Source organism: Leucoraja erinacea, chromosome 20 (assembly GCF_028641065.1).
Source record: "Leucoraja erinacea ecotype New England chromosome 20, Leri_hhj_1, whole genome shotgun sequence".
Lineage (NCBI taxonomy): Eukaryota > Metazoa > Chordata > Chondrichthyes > Rajiformes > Rajidae > Leucoraja > Leucoraja erinaceus.
This window is the reverse complement of record NC_073396.1, coordinates 29,112,636-29,131,324: the sequence shown is the minus strand read 5'-3', so window position 1 is coordinate 29,131,324 and position 18,689 is coordinate 29,112,636. Positions and strand designations below refer to the sequence as shown.

General features: G+C 43.5%; 1 protein-coding gene across 1 annotated transcript in view; it reads left to right on the top strand.

Annotated features, from left to right (window-relative positions):
* The window catches only part of grin2aa (glutamate receptor, ionotropic, N-methyl D-aspartate 2A, a), a 267,870-nt gene that overhangs the window by 179,688 nt on the left and 69,493 nt on the right, over positions 1-18,689 (top strand). Inside the window, exons 7-9 of the mRNA XM_055651745.1 lie at positions 2,916-3,084; positions 3,305-3,458; positions 16,303-16,428. Coding sequence (XP_055507720.1) covers positions 2,916-3,084; positions 3,305-3,458; positions 16,303-16,428 — 449 coding nt within the window. The remainder of the gene's footprint in view (positions 1-2,915; positions 3,085-3,304; positions 3,459-16,302; positions 16,429-18,689) is intronic.

Below are 18,689 nucleotides of genomic sequence, written 5' to 3'. Positions count from 1 at the left end.
ACGATAGACACAAAATGCTGGAGTAACTCAACGGAACAGGCAGCATATTTGGATAGTAGGAATTGGTGACATTTCGGGTCGAGACCCATCTTCAGACTCTTAGTCTCCTAGTCTGTAAAAGGGTCTCAACCCGAAACATCACCCATTCCTTCTCTCCAGAGATGCTGCCTGTCCCGCTGAGTTATTCCAGCATTTTGTCTCTATCTTCGGTGTAAACCAGCATCTGCAGTTCCTTCCTACACTGTTTTCAGTGACCATTGACATGTTTGTTCAAGTGAAGAATGAGAAGAATTTTAGAGGGTTATAAATCTGTTAATCCGCTCATAAAAACAAATGCCCTGTTCAGCTGGACGTAATGTAGTGTTTTAAAAGAATGTGCAAAGCCTAATTATAAACAGCCAGTTCTATAACTTAGATCACAGTACTTTGCATCCTGTCAGCAATCTATTATAAGCACTAATCCCAAAAGTGAAAGTGTATCTATTTATGACACTGTGATTAATTCTGTGCACTTCTCCAAAGCCTTGAGGGGAAATCTTGCCTGTACACAATAACCAGTGGCACAGAAGCAGAGCATTGATTTGGTGATCTATTGCAAGATAAAGACACAAATAGATGGAGCTCGATTGTTTTTAATAAGGCCATTGAAATTCTAACTAAACCTAGATACCATGGGGCAGAGGGATAAGTAAAGAAGCAGAAGATGGATTCACAGCTGGGTGTAAATGTGATATTAGAATCCAAATGATAGAGATTATGGCTTGAAATATTGAATTCAGCACTGAGTCTGAAAGACTGTCATATTCAGGAGTAACCCTCAAGCTTCAATGAAACAGGGCAAGGGGGCTGGAGGTAGATTAAGGAATTATGGTTCAATGGTTTATTTATTATCACCTTTATCAAAGTACAGTGAAGTACTTATTTTGCAGACAGATCAGCAAGACTATCACCATACATAAGCACAATCCCCTGGTGAGTACAGAATGTACAGAACAACCCACTGAGTCTATATGCAGGAGTCGCCATTTTGGCGCCATTTTACAGTCCCAGTTGCAGCCGGCCACAACCTCCTAAGTCGAGGGCAATAATGGATAGACAATAACTGCTGGAAATGTCAGGAGTGGTCACACCCTCCCTAAGGACAAATGAAAAAATAAATTAAATTGAAAAGAGTACAAGCAAATTGTTGTTTCACCTAGAGAGAGATTTGGAAACTTGGAAGATGGGGATGAAGAGTTATATCCCTTGGAAATGGGAGGAGAGTATTGGGGGTTCAATGAGGAGTAGTTCAGAGTGCTATACAAGGGATGGCTCTACCAGAATGCTGAAAGAGTGAATGGAGAGGAAGATTTGCTTGGTGATAGACTAGAGGCTGATCTCTTGTACCCTTGAGGCTGCTTGAGGTGGAAAGATCTGACAGAGGGGGAGAGAAATAAGAGGGATATGGGATGGACATAGTTGGGAGCCTTTTCAGTTGTGGGAGAGGAGAACCCTCAGCTGAAGCCCAAGGAAGGTACAGTATATCATATATATTGTAATCAAAGGTGGAATCATCAGAGTAAACATGACCAGGACAGCAAACCTGAGCCAATGGAATAAAGTCCTATACTGGGAGCGGTTCGGGGGGGGAAGTGTAGCCAATGTTATTAAAAGAGTCAGCAGATTTAAGGTAAAGATTATTTGAAACTATTGTCACTTAAACCCACCCTGGATCTAGCTTTGACTTCTGATCCTTTTACCCCACCATTAACTAGGCTTACTATGAAACTCAATCCAACGAATGGCTTTATTAAGAACAATCAAGCTCGGTCCATTTATAATGTTGCCGTGTAATGGATCACCAAACATAAAATATCTCCAGAAATGAATATGAAATAGTTGTGGAAAGGGAGAGCATGAGATTTTTAGTTTAGTTTAGAGACAGGGCGGAAATAGGCCTTCGGCTCACCGTGTCTGCACCGACCAGCGATCCCCGCACATTAACACAACCCTACACATACTAGGGACATTTGTACACTTTGTAAGCCAATTAACCTACAAACCTGTATGTCTTTGGAGTGTGGGAGGAAACCAAAGAACTCAGAGAAAACCCATGCAAGTCACGGGGAAAACATACAAACTCCATACACACAGCACCCGTAGTCAGGATCAAACCCGGGTCTCTGGCGCTGTAAGGTATTAGCTGTACCGCTACACTACCATGCCACCCAAATGGACCATATGAAGCCAAGACAAGGGTTGAATTTCAAAGCCCAGTAATGGTAAGAGCATCAATAGACATATACTTCAATAGTCTGAAGAAGGGTCCCGACCTGAAATGTCACCCATCCTCCAGAGATGCTGCCTGACGCACTGAGTTACTCCAGCACTTTGTGTCTATCTTCAACATTTACTGAATTTAGGGAAGAAGGTGACTTCCTCCCTTGCATAAACACATTTGTCAGTGACGTGTTGACCGTATTTTAGAATTCTTTCAATCGATGGGAAATGGGAAATAGGCACAAATGATATAAAGTTTATTACTGGCTATAATTAATCTTTGATCATAAAGAGGCATCACATTTATGATTGATTACATCGAGCTTCACTTCAAAGCAGCGCTGGAAGCTTTAATTAACATGAGAAGTCACAAACACAAGTCTGAGATTAATGTTTTGTGTTGGGAAGTTTAGCTTATATCGAAAAACACTCACTGGCAATGTACAGTACGTATTTCTTTTAGCTCACCGAATGCCCATTTACTAAATTAGCAGGGGGGACATTGACGTTGTTTTTATGCATTCACAATTTCAGGGCCACGGTAATTAACCTGAAATGTAATTGTGTAACTGTTTTAGACAGTAGGGACAGATTCCATGTTGGCGTAACAAAGATTAATTTGCTATTATTACCGCATTGCTTTCCTCCTTCGACAGCAATTCGACTGGCAAGGGGCTGTACATGAAGAAATGCTGCAAAGGATTTTGCATTGATATTTTGAAAAAACTTGCAAAGACTGTGAAATTCACATATGACCTGTACCTGGTGTCAAATGGGAAGCACGGCAAAAAAATCAACGGTGTATGGAATGGAATGGTTGGTGATGTAAGTGGCTTTAGGTAATAAACAGTGGCAAGCAGTTGCACAACTTAAGGTTTTGAGTCTCTCGGCAGATAGAAGCCGCCCTCCCCCCCCCCCCCCCCCCCTCCTCCCCCTTTCCCCCCCCCCCCCAAAGCCCACCCCCAGAAACTAATGATGAGCTGCACAAACTATGTGTTTTGACCCACACCTTCCTTTTCTTTGCTGTTGTCTGCACTGCCTCCAGGTGTTACATCGACGAGCAGAGATGGCTGTTGGCTCACTTACGATTAACGAAGAGAGATCTGAAGTTGTGGACTTCTCGGTGCCCTTTGTGGAAACAGGGATCAGTGTGATGGTGTCTCGGAGCAATGGCACAGTTTCCCCCTCCGCATTCTTAGGTAAACCTTTTTTAAAGTCTTACCTGTGGTTTTTTTTTCATTCTTTTGACTATCTGCTCATACTTCAATATGTGCTTCAGATGTTAACATCTAATATAATGCAGGGTTCCACTCCAATTTTACATTAAGACCAGATGAATGTACGCGTGTTAGTGTCTGAATAATTTAAACAAAATATGTCCTTCAGGTCACGTCCCTTCTTTAGAGCGATGGAGGAGAGGGGAAATAGCTGATAGAAAGAGGTGCGGTAACAGCTAGAGAGTGATAGGCGGATTCATAGTGCAAATGGTGAAGTCTGATAAGAGGCAAGCTGGGAGAGGGTAATGTGGAAACATAGGGAAGGATAGTGGTTAGAAGGGACCAGGAAGCAGAGAAAATGGATGACCTAAGGTAGGGAGGGGTGGGAGAACAGTGAACGGAGGAGCGGCAAGCAACTGCGTGATGGTAGCGGGAGAGAACAATGTTGGCGGGCCGGGGGATTGGGGATGATTAGGAGAGGAGAGAGGGTGATCAGAGACTGGAGAATTCAATGTTCATGCTGCTAGGTTGCAGGCTACTCAAGCAGAATATAAGGTGTCTTCCTTCCATTTGGTCTGTAGCCTCACCATGCATTGGAGGAGGCCAAAGACAGATACATTATTATGGGAATGGGGGGAGGAATTAAAATGGCTGGCAACTGGGAGTTTCAGGTGGCCCTGTGATGGGGACAGAGAGATTGAGAAAGGGGAGAGCCATGTCAGAGAGAGTCTAAATGTGAGAGGGCAAGGTGGAAGTTAGTAGTTTTGAGAAAGAGGTAGTTCCATTGCTGAGGTCGGACTATGAACGAACATCTACTACAAACCCACTGTCTCTCATAGCTACCTTGACAACACCTCTTCCACCCTGCCATTTTCAAGGATGTTATCTCTTAAGCCCCTGTCTCCGCGTACACGTGGCCTCAAGTAGGTTGCGGCATTTTTTCCAGCCTGATAAAAATGGTCCACGATTATAGAAAAGGTCGGCATGGAAAAAATTGATACCTTTTACTCGTAGGTAGGACGTAGGTAGGTCGTAGTAGGTCATGATGTTAGTCGTAGGTAGTCGTATATAGTCGTAGGTCGGTAACGAGAGAAAAAATGCAAACGTGACATCATTTTATCATGTGATAATTTTCCACTCGTAGCTAGTCGTAGTTGGTCTTAGGTGTGGAAGACTGAGTTTGAGGGGGGTCGGGGTCGTAGGAGGTCGTAGTCGTAGTAGGTCTTTTACTTCGGCGAGTTAACACAACCGTGTCATTTTTTTCAACTCGTCTAGGGTCTTCTAAACCCGTGGATTAGGTCGTCCAAGTGGGACAGGCCTTTTACTCTCAACTTCTCCATCTCTGTCACGTCTGCACCCACTGACCTCCACATCCTACATATCATTCTCCAACATTTCCGCCACCTTCAATGCGATCCATCCACCAGTCGCACCTCCCTGTTCGCTCTCCTTTCCTGCTTTCCATGGAGACCACTTTCTCTGCAACTCCTTGGCCTGGTCATCCTTACTCACCCAACTCGCCTCCTCCCCAAACGTTTGCCCAGTAACTGCAGAAGATGTAACAACTGTCTCCACACCTCGTCTTTCTCACTTCCGTCCAGGGACCCCAGTAGCCCTTCCAGGTTAGAGAGGTACACCTGCACCTCTTCCATCCATATTTCTGTTGCTCCTGATGTGGCCTCCTTTATATTGGCCAGACCAGACATGGATTAGATGACTGTTTTGCTGAACACTTGCCCTCTGTCTGTCAAGACTTGGTGGATCTCCCAGTTTTTAACCATTTTAACTCCAACTTCAAATTTCCACATCGACCTTTCTGTCCTAGGTCACCTCCATTGCCAGAGTGGGGCCACGCGCAAACTGGAGGAGCTGCACCTCATGTTCTACATATCATTGCAGCCTACAACTCAATGATAGTAACATTGAACTATCCAATTTTAAGTAATGCCCCTGTGCCCCCTCTCTCCTTCCTTAGCCCACCTGGTGTGCACATATTCCCCCCACAATCTCTCACCCTGCACCTTTCCCCTCTGCTGCACACTCATCTCCCAACCCTGAATCCCATATTTTCCATTAACCACCACCCCACATTCTTTCCTCCAAAATTTCCATCCATATATCTCCTTCCAGATTGCTCATAGATGTCCATCCACCATTATTGAAATCCCATCTTGCCAGTTATCTCAAGTAGTTCTCAAACTTCACTTGGATGGGGCTGGAATTTGCTTAAGTTGACAACTGAAAGGAATGATACGATATGATACGACAATACTTTATTAATCTCCGGAGGGAAATTGGTGTTATTCATCCCCGGAAGGAAGGATTGGATGGCAAACCATATCTGTCAGGCGTGACATTTCCCTTACTGGTTTCAGCTTTGTTGAAATCAGTTGGCCGCTTCATTGGTATCCATGTCGTTGACCTCAAGAGAGCTGTAGTTTCCCTAGGTTGCAGCTCAACAGGCTTTCCGCACATTGAAACATTGTAAATTCATTGAAACTCTCACCTTTCTATCAAAATCTATCTCGGCCGCTGCAGCTGTCTTCGTCTCTAATGACAGAACACCTCCAGGCACATTCTCCATGCCAGCAGGTTCTTCAATGGCCTTATCCAGCCTGTGATGAAACACTTCAGGTGCAGCAGTAATCTCAAAAGGCAAACCCAGCCACTAATATTCCCCAAAGGTGTGTTGAATGTTGTTAGAAACACACTCCTACTATGCGCTCTGCATGCCAAAATCCAGTCTTGGCTTTCAACAAGCTCTGCACAAATCTGGCAGGATAGATAATGGTTCCTCTTCATTATGTGCAGATCATGGGATCCAGACAGGTCCTCAGCTTGCCTGACATCTCCAAACTGGCCATAGGGTCCAAGTGTCCCCTGCTGCAGTGATCTCTGCCTCTGGCAGCTTCTCAAGTTTGCTATTCAGTTTCTCCTTGACAGCTGCAGGAACAAATCGTAGTGGATGTTCTTTCAGCTGCTCCCCGTCATCAAGCTCGAGATGGAACTTTCCCTCCAGCGTTCCAATTCCCTCAAAAGCAGCTGCAAGTTCATTTAGCAGCTGCTTCCTGTCAAGTGAGGAGCTCGAGAGTCCATCTGCTTGTTCGCCCATCGAGTTCTCTACCTGTACACTCATTTGTTCTATTCACTCGCCTGCTCAAACTCGACAATGTATCTCTTTCCATTCTCTGCGTGTTCCCAGTGGTATTGCAATCACGTGGTTGTACATCCTTAGCACTTGCTCTGCCTCTTCATGTTTCCTTGCCGACTGCTTTGGAACAATATTACATGTTATCTCACTGTCTACCTGGAACCGGGCATCTTTTCCTTCCACTTCCATAATAGTAAACAACAAAGTGCTGGCATAACACGACAGGTGGCACAGTTGCTCAGTGGTAGAGTAGCTGCCTTACAGCGCCAGAGACCTGGGTTCGATCCTGTCTACGGGTGCTGTCTGTACGGAGTTTGTAAGTTCTCTCCGTGACCACGTGGGTTTTCTCCAGGTGCTCCACTTTCCACCTACATTCCAAAGATGTGCAGGTTTTGTAGGTGAATTGGCCTCTGTAAATTGTCCCTACGTTGTGGGACAGAACAAGTGTACGGGTGATCGTTGGTTGGTGCGGACTCGGTGGGCTGAAGGGCCTGTTTCCACGCTGTATCTCTAAAACTAACAGTTAGAAGGTCGGGCAGCACCCATGGAGGACATAGAAAGGAGATGTTTTGGGTCGAGACCTGCCTTCAGCTGAAGAAGGGTACATGGATAGGACAGGTTTGCAGGGATTTGGGCCAAACGCAGGCAGGTGGGACTAGTGTAGCTGGGACATGTTGGCCGGTGTGGGCAAGTTGGGCCAAAGGGCCTGTATCCACACTGTATCACTATGGCTCTAAGGTTCCCAACTTTCTACATGATCTATGCAAGATTCCAGCATCTGCAGTTTCTTGTGCCCCCATAATGGTAAATATCTGTTTTAGGAGCTTCCCCTCTTCTTCTCTATTTGGCTTCAAAATCATGCTGCTGAAATATTTGAATGAAAATAGAAAATTATCAAAGTAGTTAGCAGGCCACATCACACCTTTGGAAGGGGTATCTGCTTCGAGTCAGAGTCCCTTTGTCAGACGTGGGATAGAGAGATTAAAGATATTTTTTGGTTGCATAGAAGTTGGTGGAGGAATGGATAACACATTCAGATTATCTGTGACAAGGGATGCCCAGTTATCAGTCTGAAGAAGGGTCTTGACCTGAAACATCACCCATTCCTTGTCTCCAGAAAAGCTGCTTGTCTCTTTGAATTGCTCCAGTTCGCTTTCCTACACATAACGTAAATAACGTTCAATGCAATTTAAAGCCTAAAACATAAGAAGATAAAATAGGAGCATGAGTAGGTTTGTTTTCCTCTCAATATTACCCCACCATTCAATATGACCATGGCTGATCTGCTCCAGATGTTGTTTCCTCTTCTTTGCCTGTTCCCAATTGCCCTCAATTCCTTTAATACTGCAAACATTTATATGCCCCATCTTTAAATACCCCCAATGATCTAATCTCCACTACCCTCCAGGATAGAGAATTCAAGAGGCACAATCTGCCAGGAAACATCATTTTCCTAACTATAAGCTGCAAATGACTAGATGAAAAATATCCAAAATGCTGAAGGTTTTAAAGCTATTGTTCTCCATTCATTTCTGTACCTTTAATGTTTGGTAAGATAAAACAAAAACAGCTTTAATAAAGTAATGGGTATTGGCACCAGTGATGTGCGGTGAGGTCAATGGCTGGGAAGGCACTGGCTTCTATCCAATCCTAACTTAGTTGTGTGTGTGTGTGTTAGTTGTGTGTGTGTTAGTTGTCTGTGTGTGATGTGTCTGTGAGGAAAGGAGAGAAGGGAGGGAGGGAAGGAGAGAAGGGAAAAGAGAGAGATGAAGGAGGGAAGGAAGGAGAGAAGGGAGGGAGGGAAGAAGGGAAAGGAGGGAGGGAAGGAGCGAAGGGAGGCAGAGGGCTGGCGGCGGGAGTGGATGCCATGGTCCCGAGCCGAGAGTAGATTACTCCAACGTGGGGCCCAATTGGAAGCTTTCAGCGGCCCAAAGCTCTCCAAATCGGCTGCTACAAATCAACCAATCAACCTACCAGTCAGCGCCACCCCCGATGGAACCCAGTGCTGCGCCGCTGCTGCTGAAACTAGCTAACATGGAGGGAGAGCGAGGCAGCGTCAATTACGTGAGCCTACGTAATTGACGCTCGATCTCTCTCCATTGGGCTCAAGACACGCCCCCTCAGTGAGGCAGACGTGACAACTGCCTCCCCTGCTGCTTTTTCATTGCAGTTTTATGAAGAGACCAGTGAGCCTAAATTTAATATATTTATATGTGAAATAAGCTACGTGGACTATGGAAGGTGAGGACATGCAATGAAGGGGTTTACACATATTACATTGGTGACATACAGAGAGATAGTAACAGGCACACACTTATTGCCCGCGCTCCATGCAGTTTCTGAGGGGTTGCGCAATCAGAGGGGAGGCTCAGCTCGCCGCTGCCTCACCTCTCATCTCTCCCTGTATTTGCAGCAGAGTTGCGCAAATTGGTGATTTTGACTGTAAAAATTGATTGGATTCACGTAGAAATGACATTTATAACACAGATCAGTGGAAAAATCTTTATATTTAGTTTATTTTATTATTATTTTTCTTTACTTTCCTTAACAGCTATTTTCATTGGGAGTATGACAGGTGAGGCTCTGCCTCCCCTGCCTCCCCTGACCGCACATCCCTGATTGACACGGATATTAAATCATTTTCTCATGGCTCGCCGTCTTCAGCAGGTGACCCAGAGGGGTGCAGGATATTTTTTACTTCTTTAAAGTATCCTGTGAGTCTTAATGGTGAACTGATGCAGCAGTTAATTGAAAATAAGATCCAAAGGTACTGGGAACATTCAGCATTTCAGACAGCGCCTCCAGAAAGGAAAAAAGAATTAATGATTTTGGTCAAAGGCAACTTGCTGTTGATTAGAATGCCTTATTTCTTTTCTCCAGAGCCTTTGTTAACCACTCTGAATCTATTGATTGGGAGGGCGTCCATTTAGAACAACTGTCAGGGCATCTCAATACACTTCCAATCGGCAAATGCCCACTGAATTACTCATTTTTCTCAAGGGCACAAAGATAGGTCTGGATCATTGGAAATGTTACTTTTATTGACTTGGGGATAAGTCTTTAGGACAGTGTGAGTCATCAGAGGACACAGGTATCCAGTGAAGGGGGGCATTTCAAATCTGTTCTTTGCTAGAATAATGATGATATCCGTTATTAACAATTCCACTATTTCAATTTCCTTTGGAAATGTTTAATTGAATATAGAACATAGAAAGGTACAATGTAGGATAAGACAAACATATTACCTGTGATAAGGGAGGCCCGGTTATCACTCTAAAGAAGGGTCTTGACCCGAAACATCACCGATTCCTTCTCTCCAGAGATGCTGCCTGTCCTGCTCAGTTACTCCAGCATTTTGTGTCTATTCCCGGTTATCATGGGGATGGGTGGTAGGGATTGATTGGTCAAATGGGTTACGGTGAGCAGTTAGAGGGTGAAAACAAACCCATAATGTGTTAATAGCAGGGTTGTAGGACTATTAGGAACTATTAAACCCTTGGCAGCGGTGCCCTCATTTACTGAATTGTGACTTGGATTTCATAATACTCTCCTAGGGATGTTCGTCAGTTTGTTATTTATTCTTTGTGACATTCCATCCCAAAAACTGGACATCTCTCAATTTGCTAATCATGCTGTTTGCCACAGTACCTTACACTGTCACTGTCTTTTCTCTCCGTGGTCTTGATTGAATACATAACAGAATTCTGTTGTCTGCTATCCATTCATCAACTCTGCCTTTTGTTACTTCTGGGAGTGGGATTTGACACACTTGGACAGATCTAAGCCTCAGCAGATTCTCACTCAATCCTGAATCTCCAATTTGACTAACAATTCTTCCGTAGATCAACGAGTCCATCAGATCTCTGAAGTTACAGTTTGCAGCCAGCAACTTCAGTTCTGACAAGTATGTGTAAAATGTCTCCCAGTTCACTTGATATCTCCTATAAATCTCCAATCCCTCTACCATCTAATTGCCTGGGGTGGCAGTATTTCTCAAAGACATTGTGAAGTTCTTCTATAGTCTAATTAGTAAACCTGCTGTTTAGTAAAACTCGAAACCTGCTGTTTGGTAAAACTTGATTAAAAGGTTTGGTAATCAGCCAGATACAATGCTTTCGACTGACCTGATCTCCCCGTGGCTAAACACTATAATTCTCCTTCCCATTCCCACACTGACCTTGCTGTCCTAGGTCTCCTCCATTGTCAGAGTGAGGCTAAATGCAAATTGGCGGAACACCATCTCATATTTTGCTTGGGCAGCTTACAGCCCAGTGGTATGAATATTGATTTCTCTAACTTCCAGTAACCCTGGCATTCCCTCTCTCTCTATCCCTCCCCCACCCAAGTCACACCAGCTTCTCATTTTCACCCTACAAACAGCTAACAATGGCCTTTATCATTGTTACATTTTTGCACGTCTTTATTCATTGTTCTTTATCTTTGTACATCATTGTCGACGTCTCTCATTTCCCTTTTCCCTAACTGGTCTGAAGAAGGGTCTCGGCCCGAAACGTCACCGATTTCTTCTCTCCAGAGATGCTGCCTGTCCCGCTGAATTAGTCCAGCTTTTTGTGACTCACAACGTTTACGATGCCATTTTCACCTTTGTATTCTCTATTATTATTCATGGTCAACTAGATTCAAAGAAAAAAAATCATACATCCATTGAGATTACTTACCTCAAAGTCCACCTGCCACAATGGCTTTTTCTCCTGAAGGACCAGGTAATGGAAGAAAAATAAGTTTGGTGTTTTTGCTCACCAGACCAAGCAGCATCTCAATGATATTTAGTCACTGGACCACTTCAAGCCGAAGAAAGAAAAAAAAAGTCTCTTGCCCAATATAACAACCCAAATAATATTCCAAACAAAGACCATTTAAACCCAATATAATTAATCAAATCACCACTGACACGATGTTGTCGTGTATTTATCATGTTGATTAAATATTCCTGAACACATTCACTTAATTCTTGGTAAGTTGGTTATAAGATATTGATACACTTGCAATAAAATTGTTCGCCATCTTGGCACAACAAGCTGACCTCTGACCTCAAAATGCTTGCTTGTGCAGGCTTAATTTTTGCTTTGCCAAGAGGTGGCACCAGATAGCTGTACATGGTTCTCACAAGGATGAAGAACCAGGCTTAATTATTACAACAGCAATTCCTAGGCAGAACAAAAACACTAATAACATCGGCCTGAATGGTTTGTTTCTGTATCGTACATGCAATTCTCTCACCAGCAATTAAAAACCGAGAATGCTGCAAATACTCACCAGGTCAGGCAGCATTTGTGGAGAGAGAAAGAGATCTAACATTTCAGGTCAATGATCTTCCTTCAGACCAGGAAATATGATAAAGCAAATATGTTTTTGGTTGCAAAGAAGGGATGAAAAGAACAAAGAAAATATTTATGATACGGTGGAGACTGAGAAATAATGAGTGATACAAGTGGTTTTGGTTATTACTGGGGGAAGGTGAGGAGGTTTGTTAATTGCAGTGGATGTGGCTGAAAAGTGCAGACAGAGAGAAATAATAAGGTGAAGGAGAAAATAAAACAGACATTGCTCGGCATTCCAGGGACTGCCAGCATTGCAGCCATCCAACAGCCCTCATGAATAATGTGGTAACGATTAACTGGCAAGATGCTCTGCACTGTAAAATACAATAAAGGTTTTTAGCTTTCTCTCAGGACCCTTTCCCTTCCTAAAGCAGCTATCTGCTGCCTTAAAAATGATTTTATTGTTTAATTTTTAGCATAATTTCTTCTATCCTGCTGTGACTAATCCACATAACAGGTTCGGAGGAGGAAGCGGGCAAACAGGCTGAACATTGGCACTGGGGAGTTAATGATCATGGTCTATGCGTTAAAAGTCATACATTTAATGAAGGTTGTCTTATCACATCCACTCTGGGGAATGCGTGGTGAAACCCACCTCCGAGAGCACATTATTTCCAAAGCCCAGAGCAATCAGTAGCAGGGAACGTAGGATTATATGTTTTAAAAGTGATGAGCGGATAGTTTTGTTGGCATAGCACATTACCATCATATGTAACCTGAGAGGTGATTAATGCACTTTGAAATCTAGGGCATGATTTACATTTTGGTAACCGTTTTATTTTAAGGTGGTTTTTCAATCCCACTTTTTTTTAGTTTGGAAAGAAGACGGTTTGCAAATTTTAAATAGTGTGAAATGTGTTAGTTCATAAGGCCTAGCAGAAGAATTAGGCTGTCGGCCCATCGAGTCTACTCCGCCTTTCAGTCATGGCTGATCTATCTTTCTTTCTCAACCCCATTCTCCTGCCTTTTCACCATAACCTTTGATACCTTTGCTAATCAAGAACCTGTCTATCTCCTCTTTAAAAATGCCCCATGGCCTCCACAGCCGTCTGTGGCAACGAATTCCCTAGATTCACCACCTTCTGGCTAAATATCACCACCCTCTGACTAAAGAGGGTTAGGAGAGAAAAGGGTCACTTATTTTCAGTTGTTGACCTACATTTATTTTTTCCACTCATTGTGCCACAACATTCTCTTTGTTTTATCCCTCAGAGTACACTTTCCCTTTGCTGGCCTGTTCTTAGGTTTAAAGTTTGAATTTAGAGATGTAAGCTTGGATATAACCGAGCCCACGCCGACCATCGATCAGCCGTCCACATTATCAATCCTGCACACTATGTACAGGAGCCATCAAACCTGCACGTCTTTGGAATGTGGAAGGAAATTGGAGCACCCAGAAGAAACTCACGCAGTCACAGGGGGAAGGTGCAAACTCCACACAGATAGCACCCAAGGTTAGGATTGAACCCAGCTCTAGGGCACTGTGAGTCAGCAGCTCTTCTACTGCACCACTGTGCTGTGCATCTGCATCCTGCCCAAGTTTACCAACAATCAATTGATCAGTACTTGTCTTCCATTTTCCACAACATTTTGGGATCTGCCTGACTATTCAATCAGTTACTCGTCTTTGCCTTTTGATAACACAAGGGTAAAACCCTTACTCTGTGCGTACCAGCTCCTTATCCTAGTGTTCATCCATATGTTCCTTTCCCGAACTGTAGACGCTCAGAAATGGATATGTGTAATTCACAACTGTTTTAGCTGTTTGCAATAGACCTGATAGGTCTAGATCCCATGCTGTCCCAGGATCAAGCATGAATAAACAGAATAAACTAGGCTTCTTTTCTTCAGCATGAAACAATGCTCAGAATCACGTCCCTTGCCTCCTGCACACTTGCCATCCGCTACAATCCCACTGTGCTTGTGGATTTTTTTTGTCATTAATTAATCCCATAGAAGCTGCCTCTGCTCATCCTCTTCCTTCCCTTGGCATAAAGAGTCATAGAAGCATAGAGCATGGAAACAGGCCATTTGCCCATGCCGACCAAAGTGCCCCATCTATGCTAGTCCCATCTGCCAGCTTTTGGCCCATATCCCACTAAACCTTTCTTATCCATGTTCCTGTTCAAATGTTATGTAACATCCATATACATTTCTTCAAAGCACCAACTCATTTTTTTTTTGCTGAACTCACCATTTCTCAGTTGAATCCCCCCATCCTATACCTATCCCAGACACTCTTCTTTCCACTTCCTGTTCTCTTGCTCCTATTCCCAGTAATCTACTGATCCTCCTCATCCCTGTCCCCAGTGTGAACCTCTGATGTTTAATATGGCAAAGGGAGAAAGTAACCAACGTAACAATGCAAGCTTGTTTTCCAAAGGTTTACTGTGGAGCCATTTACTCCGTTATTGTTTATTTTTAATGGCAAGATTGGAGGTTGGAGGCACTAAAAGCACACAATCCTAGAAGCTGAGGCTTCTTGTTTCCTCCCTCGCATCCTTGGAATTATTTATTGGTAACCCAATGTTAGTCATGACTTTAAAGGTTTAAGCCCCCGTCCCACTTAGGAGACCTAAACAGCAACCTCTGGTGACCATGCCCGCCACCCAAGGTTTCCATGAGGTCACCGGAGGTTTTGGTCACTCTCCCTAATGGTCGAAAGTGGTTTCCGCGTAGTCGAGGCTTCATCTAGGTTGCTGCTATTTTTTCATCATGTTTAAAACCGGCCTCGACTAAAAATAGGTTGCCGTTTTAAAAATCGATAATTTTTTAGTCACATGTCTAGTCGAAGCCGGTTTTCTTCATAGTCGAGGAAGGTTTTCAACATGTGCGTGGGAGGTGGTAGGAGGTTGCAGGTCTCCTAGACCTTGATTTTTTTTTTGGGTGGCGGGCAAGGTCACCAGAGGTTGCTGTTTAGGTCTCCTAAGTGGATCAGGGGCTTAAGGGTGCAGGATTTAAAGCAAATATTCACATGAATACCAATATTGATTGAGTCAGAAGACATAGCCTTATGTTGCATCACGGTAGAGTTTCTGCCTTAAGGGCCTGTCCCACTTATGCCCTGTCCCACTGTATGAGGTAATTCAAGAGTTCTCCTCAGTTTTCCCTTGATTCAAACTTGGAGAATGTCCGTAGCGGGTCCGTAGGAGTTCGTGGATGTCTCGTAGCGGCTCGTACGAGTAAAAAGTAACAATTTTTTTCATCACAAGTATTTTTTAACTCGTGGACATTTTTCACAGTGTTGAAAAAACGTCACGAGATTACCGGATTTCCTGAGTACCTACCGTTACTCGTACGAGCCGCTACGAGACATCCACGAACTCCTACGGACCCGCTATGGACATTCTCCGAGTTCGAATCAGGGGAAAACTCGGGAGAACTCTTGAATTACCAATTGAAATTGTACAGTGGGACAGGCCCTTTACACGTTTTTTTTTTCGGTGACTGCCGGCATGCGTCATAGTGGTTGCAAGTTGCCAAAAATTTTAAACATGTTGAAAATCTAGTGGTGACCAGAAAAAGGTACGACTACTACAGGCCTCATCCCGCAGCCTAGTCACCTGTAGTCACCGAGAAAATCGAGTAAGTGGGACAGGCCCTTTGCAGTGCCAGAGACTGGAGTTCGATCCGGTCTCCGGTGCTGTCTGTATGGAGTTTGTATGTTCTCACCGTGACCAGCGTGGGTTTTCTCCAGGTGGTCCGGTTTCCTCCCACACTCCAAAGACGTACAGGTTTGTAGGCTAATTGGCTTTGGTAAAATTGTACATTGTCCCTAGTGTGTAGGATAGTGTTAGTGTGCGGTGATTGATGGTCGGTGCGGACTCAGGCCTGTTTCCGCGCTGTATCTCTAAACTAAACTAAACTAAACTAAACTAAAACTAGAGAAATTATAAAATACAATGACTTCTCCAATAAATACCAGGTAACTGCTCAGTACAATACACTGAATACAGTTCAATAAAATCTGTGTGCATAAAATCAATGGCAATCATTTACAACAGTGTGATCCTGAAATTTGAATTGACTGGGAAATTACCCCAATTATCTCCATTCTTGCAGGTTGTGGTGTCGTCACTGTATGTAGCTTTGTGTGATTGGGGCGTTTTTGTTGACCCTTCCCAGAAGAGAAGAAAATAAGTTTAGTTTAATTTGTATGAATTGTTCAGAATAATTTGCTGCCTATAATTTATCCCACTTGGTAAGCCAATATCTTGTTAATGGATGCTGCCATTGAAAATGCCTGTATAATTCTACCCCTCCAGCATTGTAGAATCTGTCTTCTTCCTGGGCAATGCGTCATGTATTGAATAACACTTCTTCTTCCTTCCAGAGCCCTTCAGTGCAGCCGTCTGGGTCATGATGTTCGTTACACTCCTTATCGTGTCAGCCATAGCAGTGTTTGCTTTTGAGTACTTTAGCCCTCTTGGGTATAACAGAAATTTGGCAAGAGGAAGGGGTAAGTGTTTACACCTACATGCATTTTGCCTTTCCCCCCCCCCCCCCCCCCCCCCGCAGAATTGGAGCAAGCCTATTATAGCCATCTAATTTTGTCATCGGATTTTAGGCTGCATTGAATGTTGCATAGACACAAAATGCTGGTGTAACTCGGCGGGACAGGCAGCATTACGGGAGAGAAGGAATGGGTGACGTTTCGGGACGACACCCTTCTTCAGTTTCTTGGTTTATTCAGAAATGTTTCAGTTTCTCGACCCTTGAAACACCACTCATTCCCCCATGGTGCTCAACCAGTAAATATTCTTTAATAGGAACTAATCAGCCTCAAACTAATCAGCCTATTTGGGATATCAACTTAATAGGTTTTTCTTTCACTTCCAAATAACCCTTGCTCATGAAATTGAGCACAATATCTAGGATGAGTGCTCCAACAGTATGTAAGAAGTGATGAAAGTTGGACGTGCCTGTCTATCCATTGTAATGTTAAACCATGCCACCATTAGGTATAAAAGATCCCTTGGCAGTATTTTGCAAAATAATAGAAGAAATCTGCCTGGGGCTGTTAATTATCCCGTATTCAAAACTTTTTTTTTTATTGAAACAGATTATCTAATCATTATCCACTATTATTCATGAGACCTTGCAAGGGGCAGCTCTCTTTCCTACAACCGCACTTCAAGAGCATGTTACTGACTGCGAGGCGCCTGGTAATATTTCTGATGTGTAAATGATCCAAATTTTATTTGCTTGATTAAAGCTCTAGTGTGAGGTGCTGGGACACTGAAACTGATTTATTATATTTGTCAGTACTGCTGAAATTGTTATTAAAACACAGCACAAATCTCGAATGGTGTGCCTTCTTCGGGGGCTGTCAAGCTTCATCGTGAATCATTTGTTACAATATACCAAAGTAAAATTGGCCCCATGTTGCCTTATACCTCAAGCTGCCATCTGGCTTAGTAATAAAATATGCACACTTCAGCGAAAGGCATCTTGTTAAAACAGTAGCTGAGCTCCAGAAAGAGACACCTTCATAAGGTCTTCCTGCTGCTGCAATAAGAATATGTGCTCCATATTTCTTTAAAATGGTGGAATGCCATGTTATCTAAAGTATTGGACTGTCTTTTGGAAAATCTAGATCTGAAGAAAATCTTTTCCTGCTTATAGATTGCATTTTCCTCGTGATATATTGGGATTCTTGTCAGAAGCACGTTACAGTGTAGATAATATCCATATGAATCTGTCTTCAAGCTTACCATTTTCATTCCTTTCACCTGTATTTTAAAAAAAAATTGAAGCATCACTCCTTCACAAGCACACCAATAAATCCTTGATTTTCCTGCAGCCATTTCCTTCCAATACAGAATGCCTCACAGCGCCAGACACCCAGGTTTGATTCTGACCTTGGAGCTTGCAAATTCTCCCTGTGCCCACGTGTCTCTCCTCTGGATGCTCCAGTTACCTCCCACGTCCCAAAGCCGTGTGGGGTTTGTGGAATGACGGTGTTGAAGCTGTGGAGTTCATTGCCACAGATGGCAGGGGAAGGCAAGACATTGGAGATTTTTTAAGCGGAGTTTGAAAGATTCCTGAGCGTCAAAGGTTACATGGAGAAAGTAAAAGAATGGAGTTGAGAGGGATAATTAGATCATCCAAGATTGAATGGTGGAGCAGACTCGATGGGCCAAATGGCCTAATTCTGCTCCTATGTCTTATGGTCTTATCATTGGCCTCTGTAATTTGCCCCCAGTGTGTAGGGAGTAGACACGTACATGAGATAACATAGACATAGTGTGAATGGGTGATTGATGTTCAGTGTGGACTCGGTGGGCTGAAGGGCCTGTTTCCATGCTATATCTCTAAACTAAACTAAATTAAATAGTGTCAGCTAAATGAAGTTATTAATTATTATTAAATAGATGGAATTGCCTAAGTGCAAGACCATCCATTGCAAAGTGCACTTAAAACAAAAGACGGTTTTGCATTTATACATTGCCCTGCATTACATTAAAGCATCCCTAATGCTTTCCACCAATGGATTTCAATGATATTTCCTGGCTTATTTTTCTGCCTCTGCGCTCGTATCAAGCATGGGTGGTAATAAAAGGGGGCGTGCCGCGGTAGAGTTGCTGCCTTACAGTGTTTACAGCGCCAGGGTTCGATCCCAACCACGTTTGCTGCCTGTATAGAGTTTATACGTTCTCCCCATAACCGCGTGGGTTTTCTCCTAGATCTTTGGTACCCGCACGCCCTCCAAAGACGTAG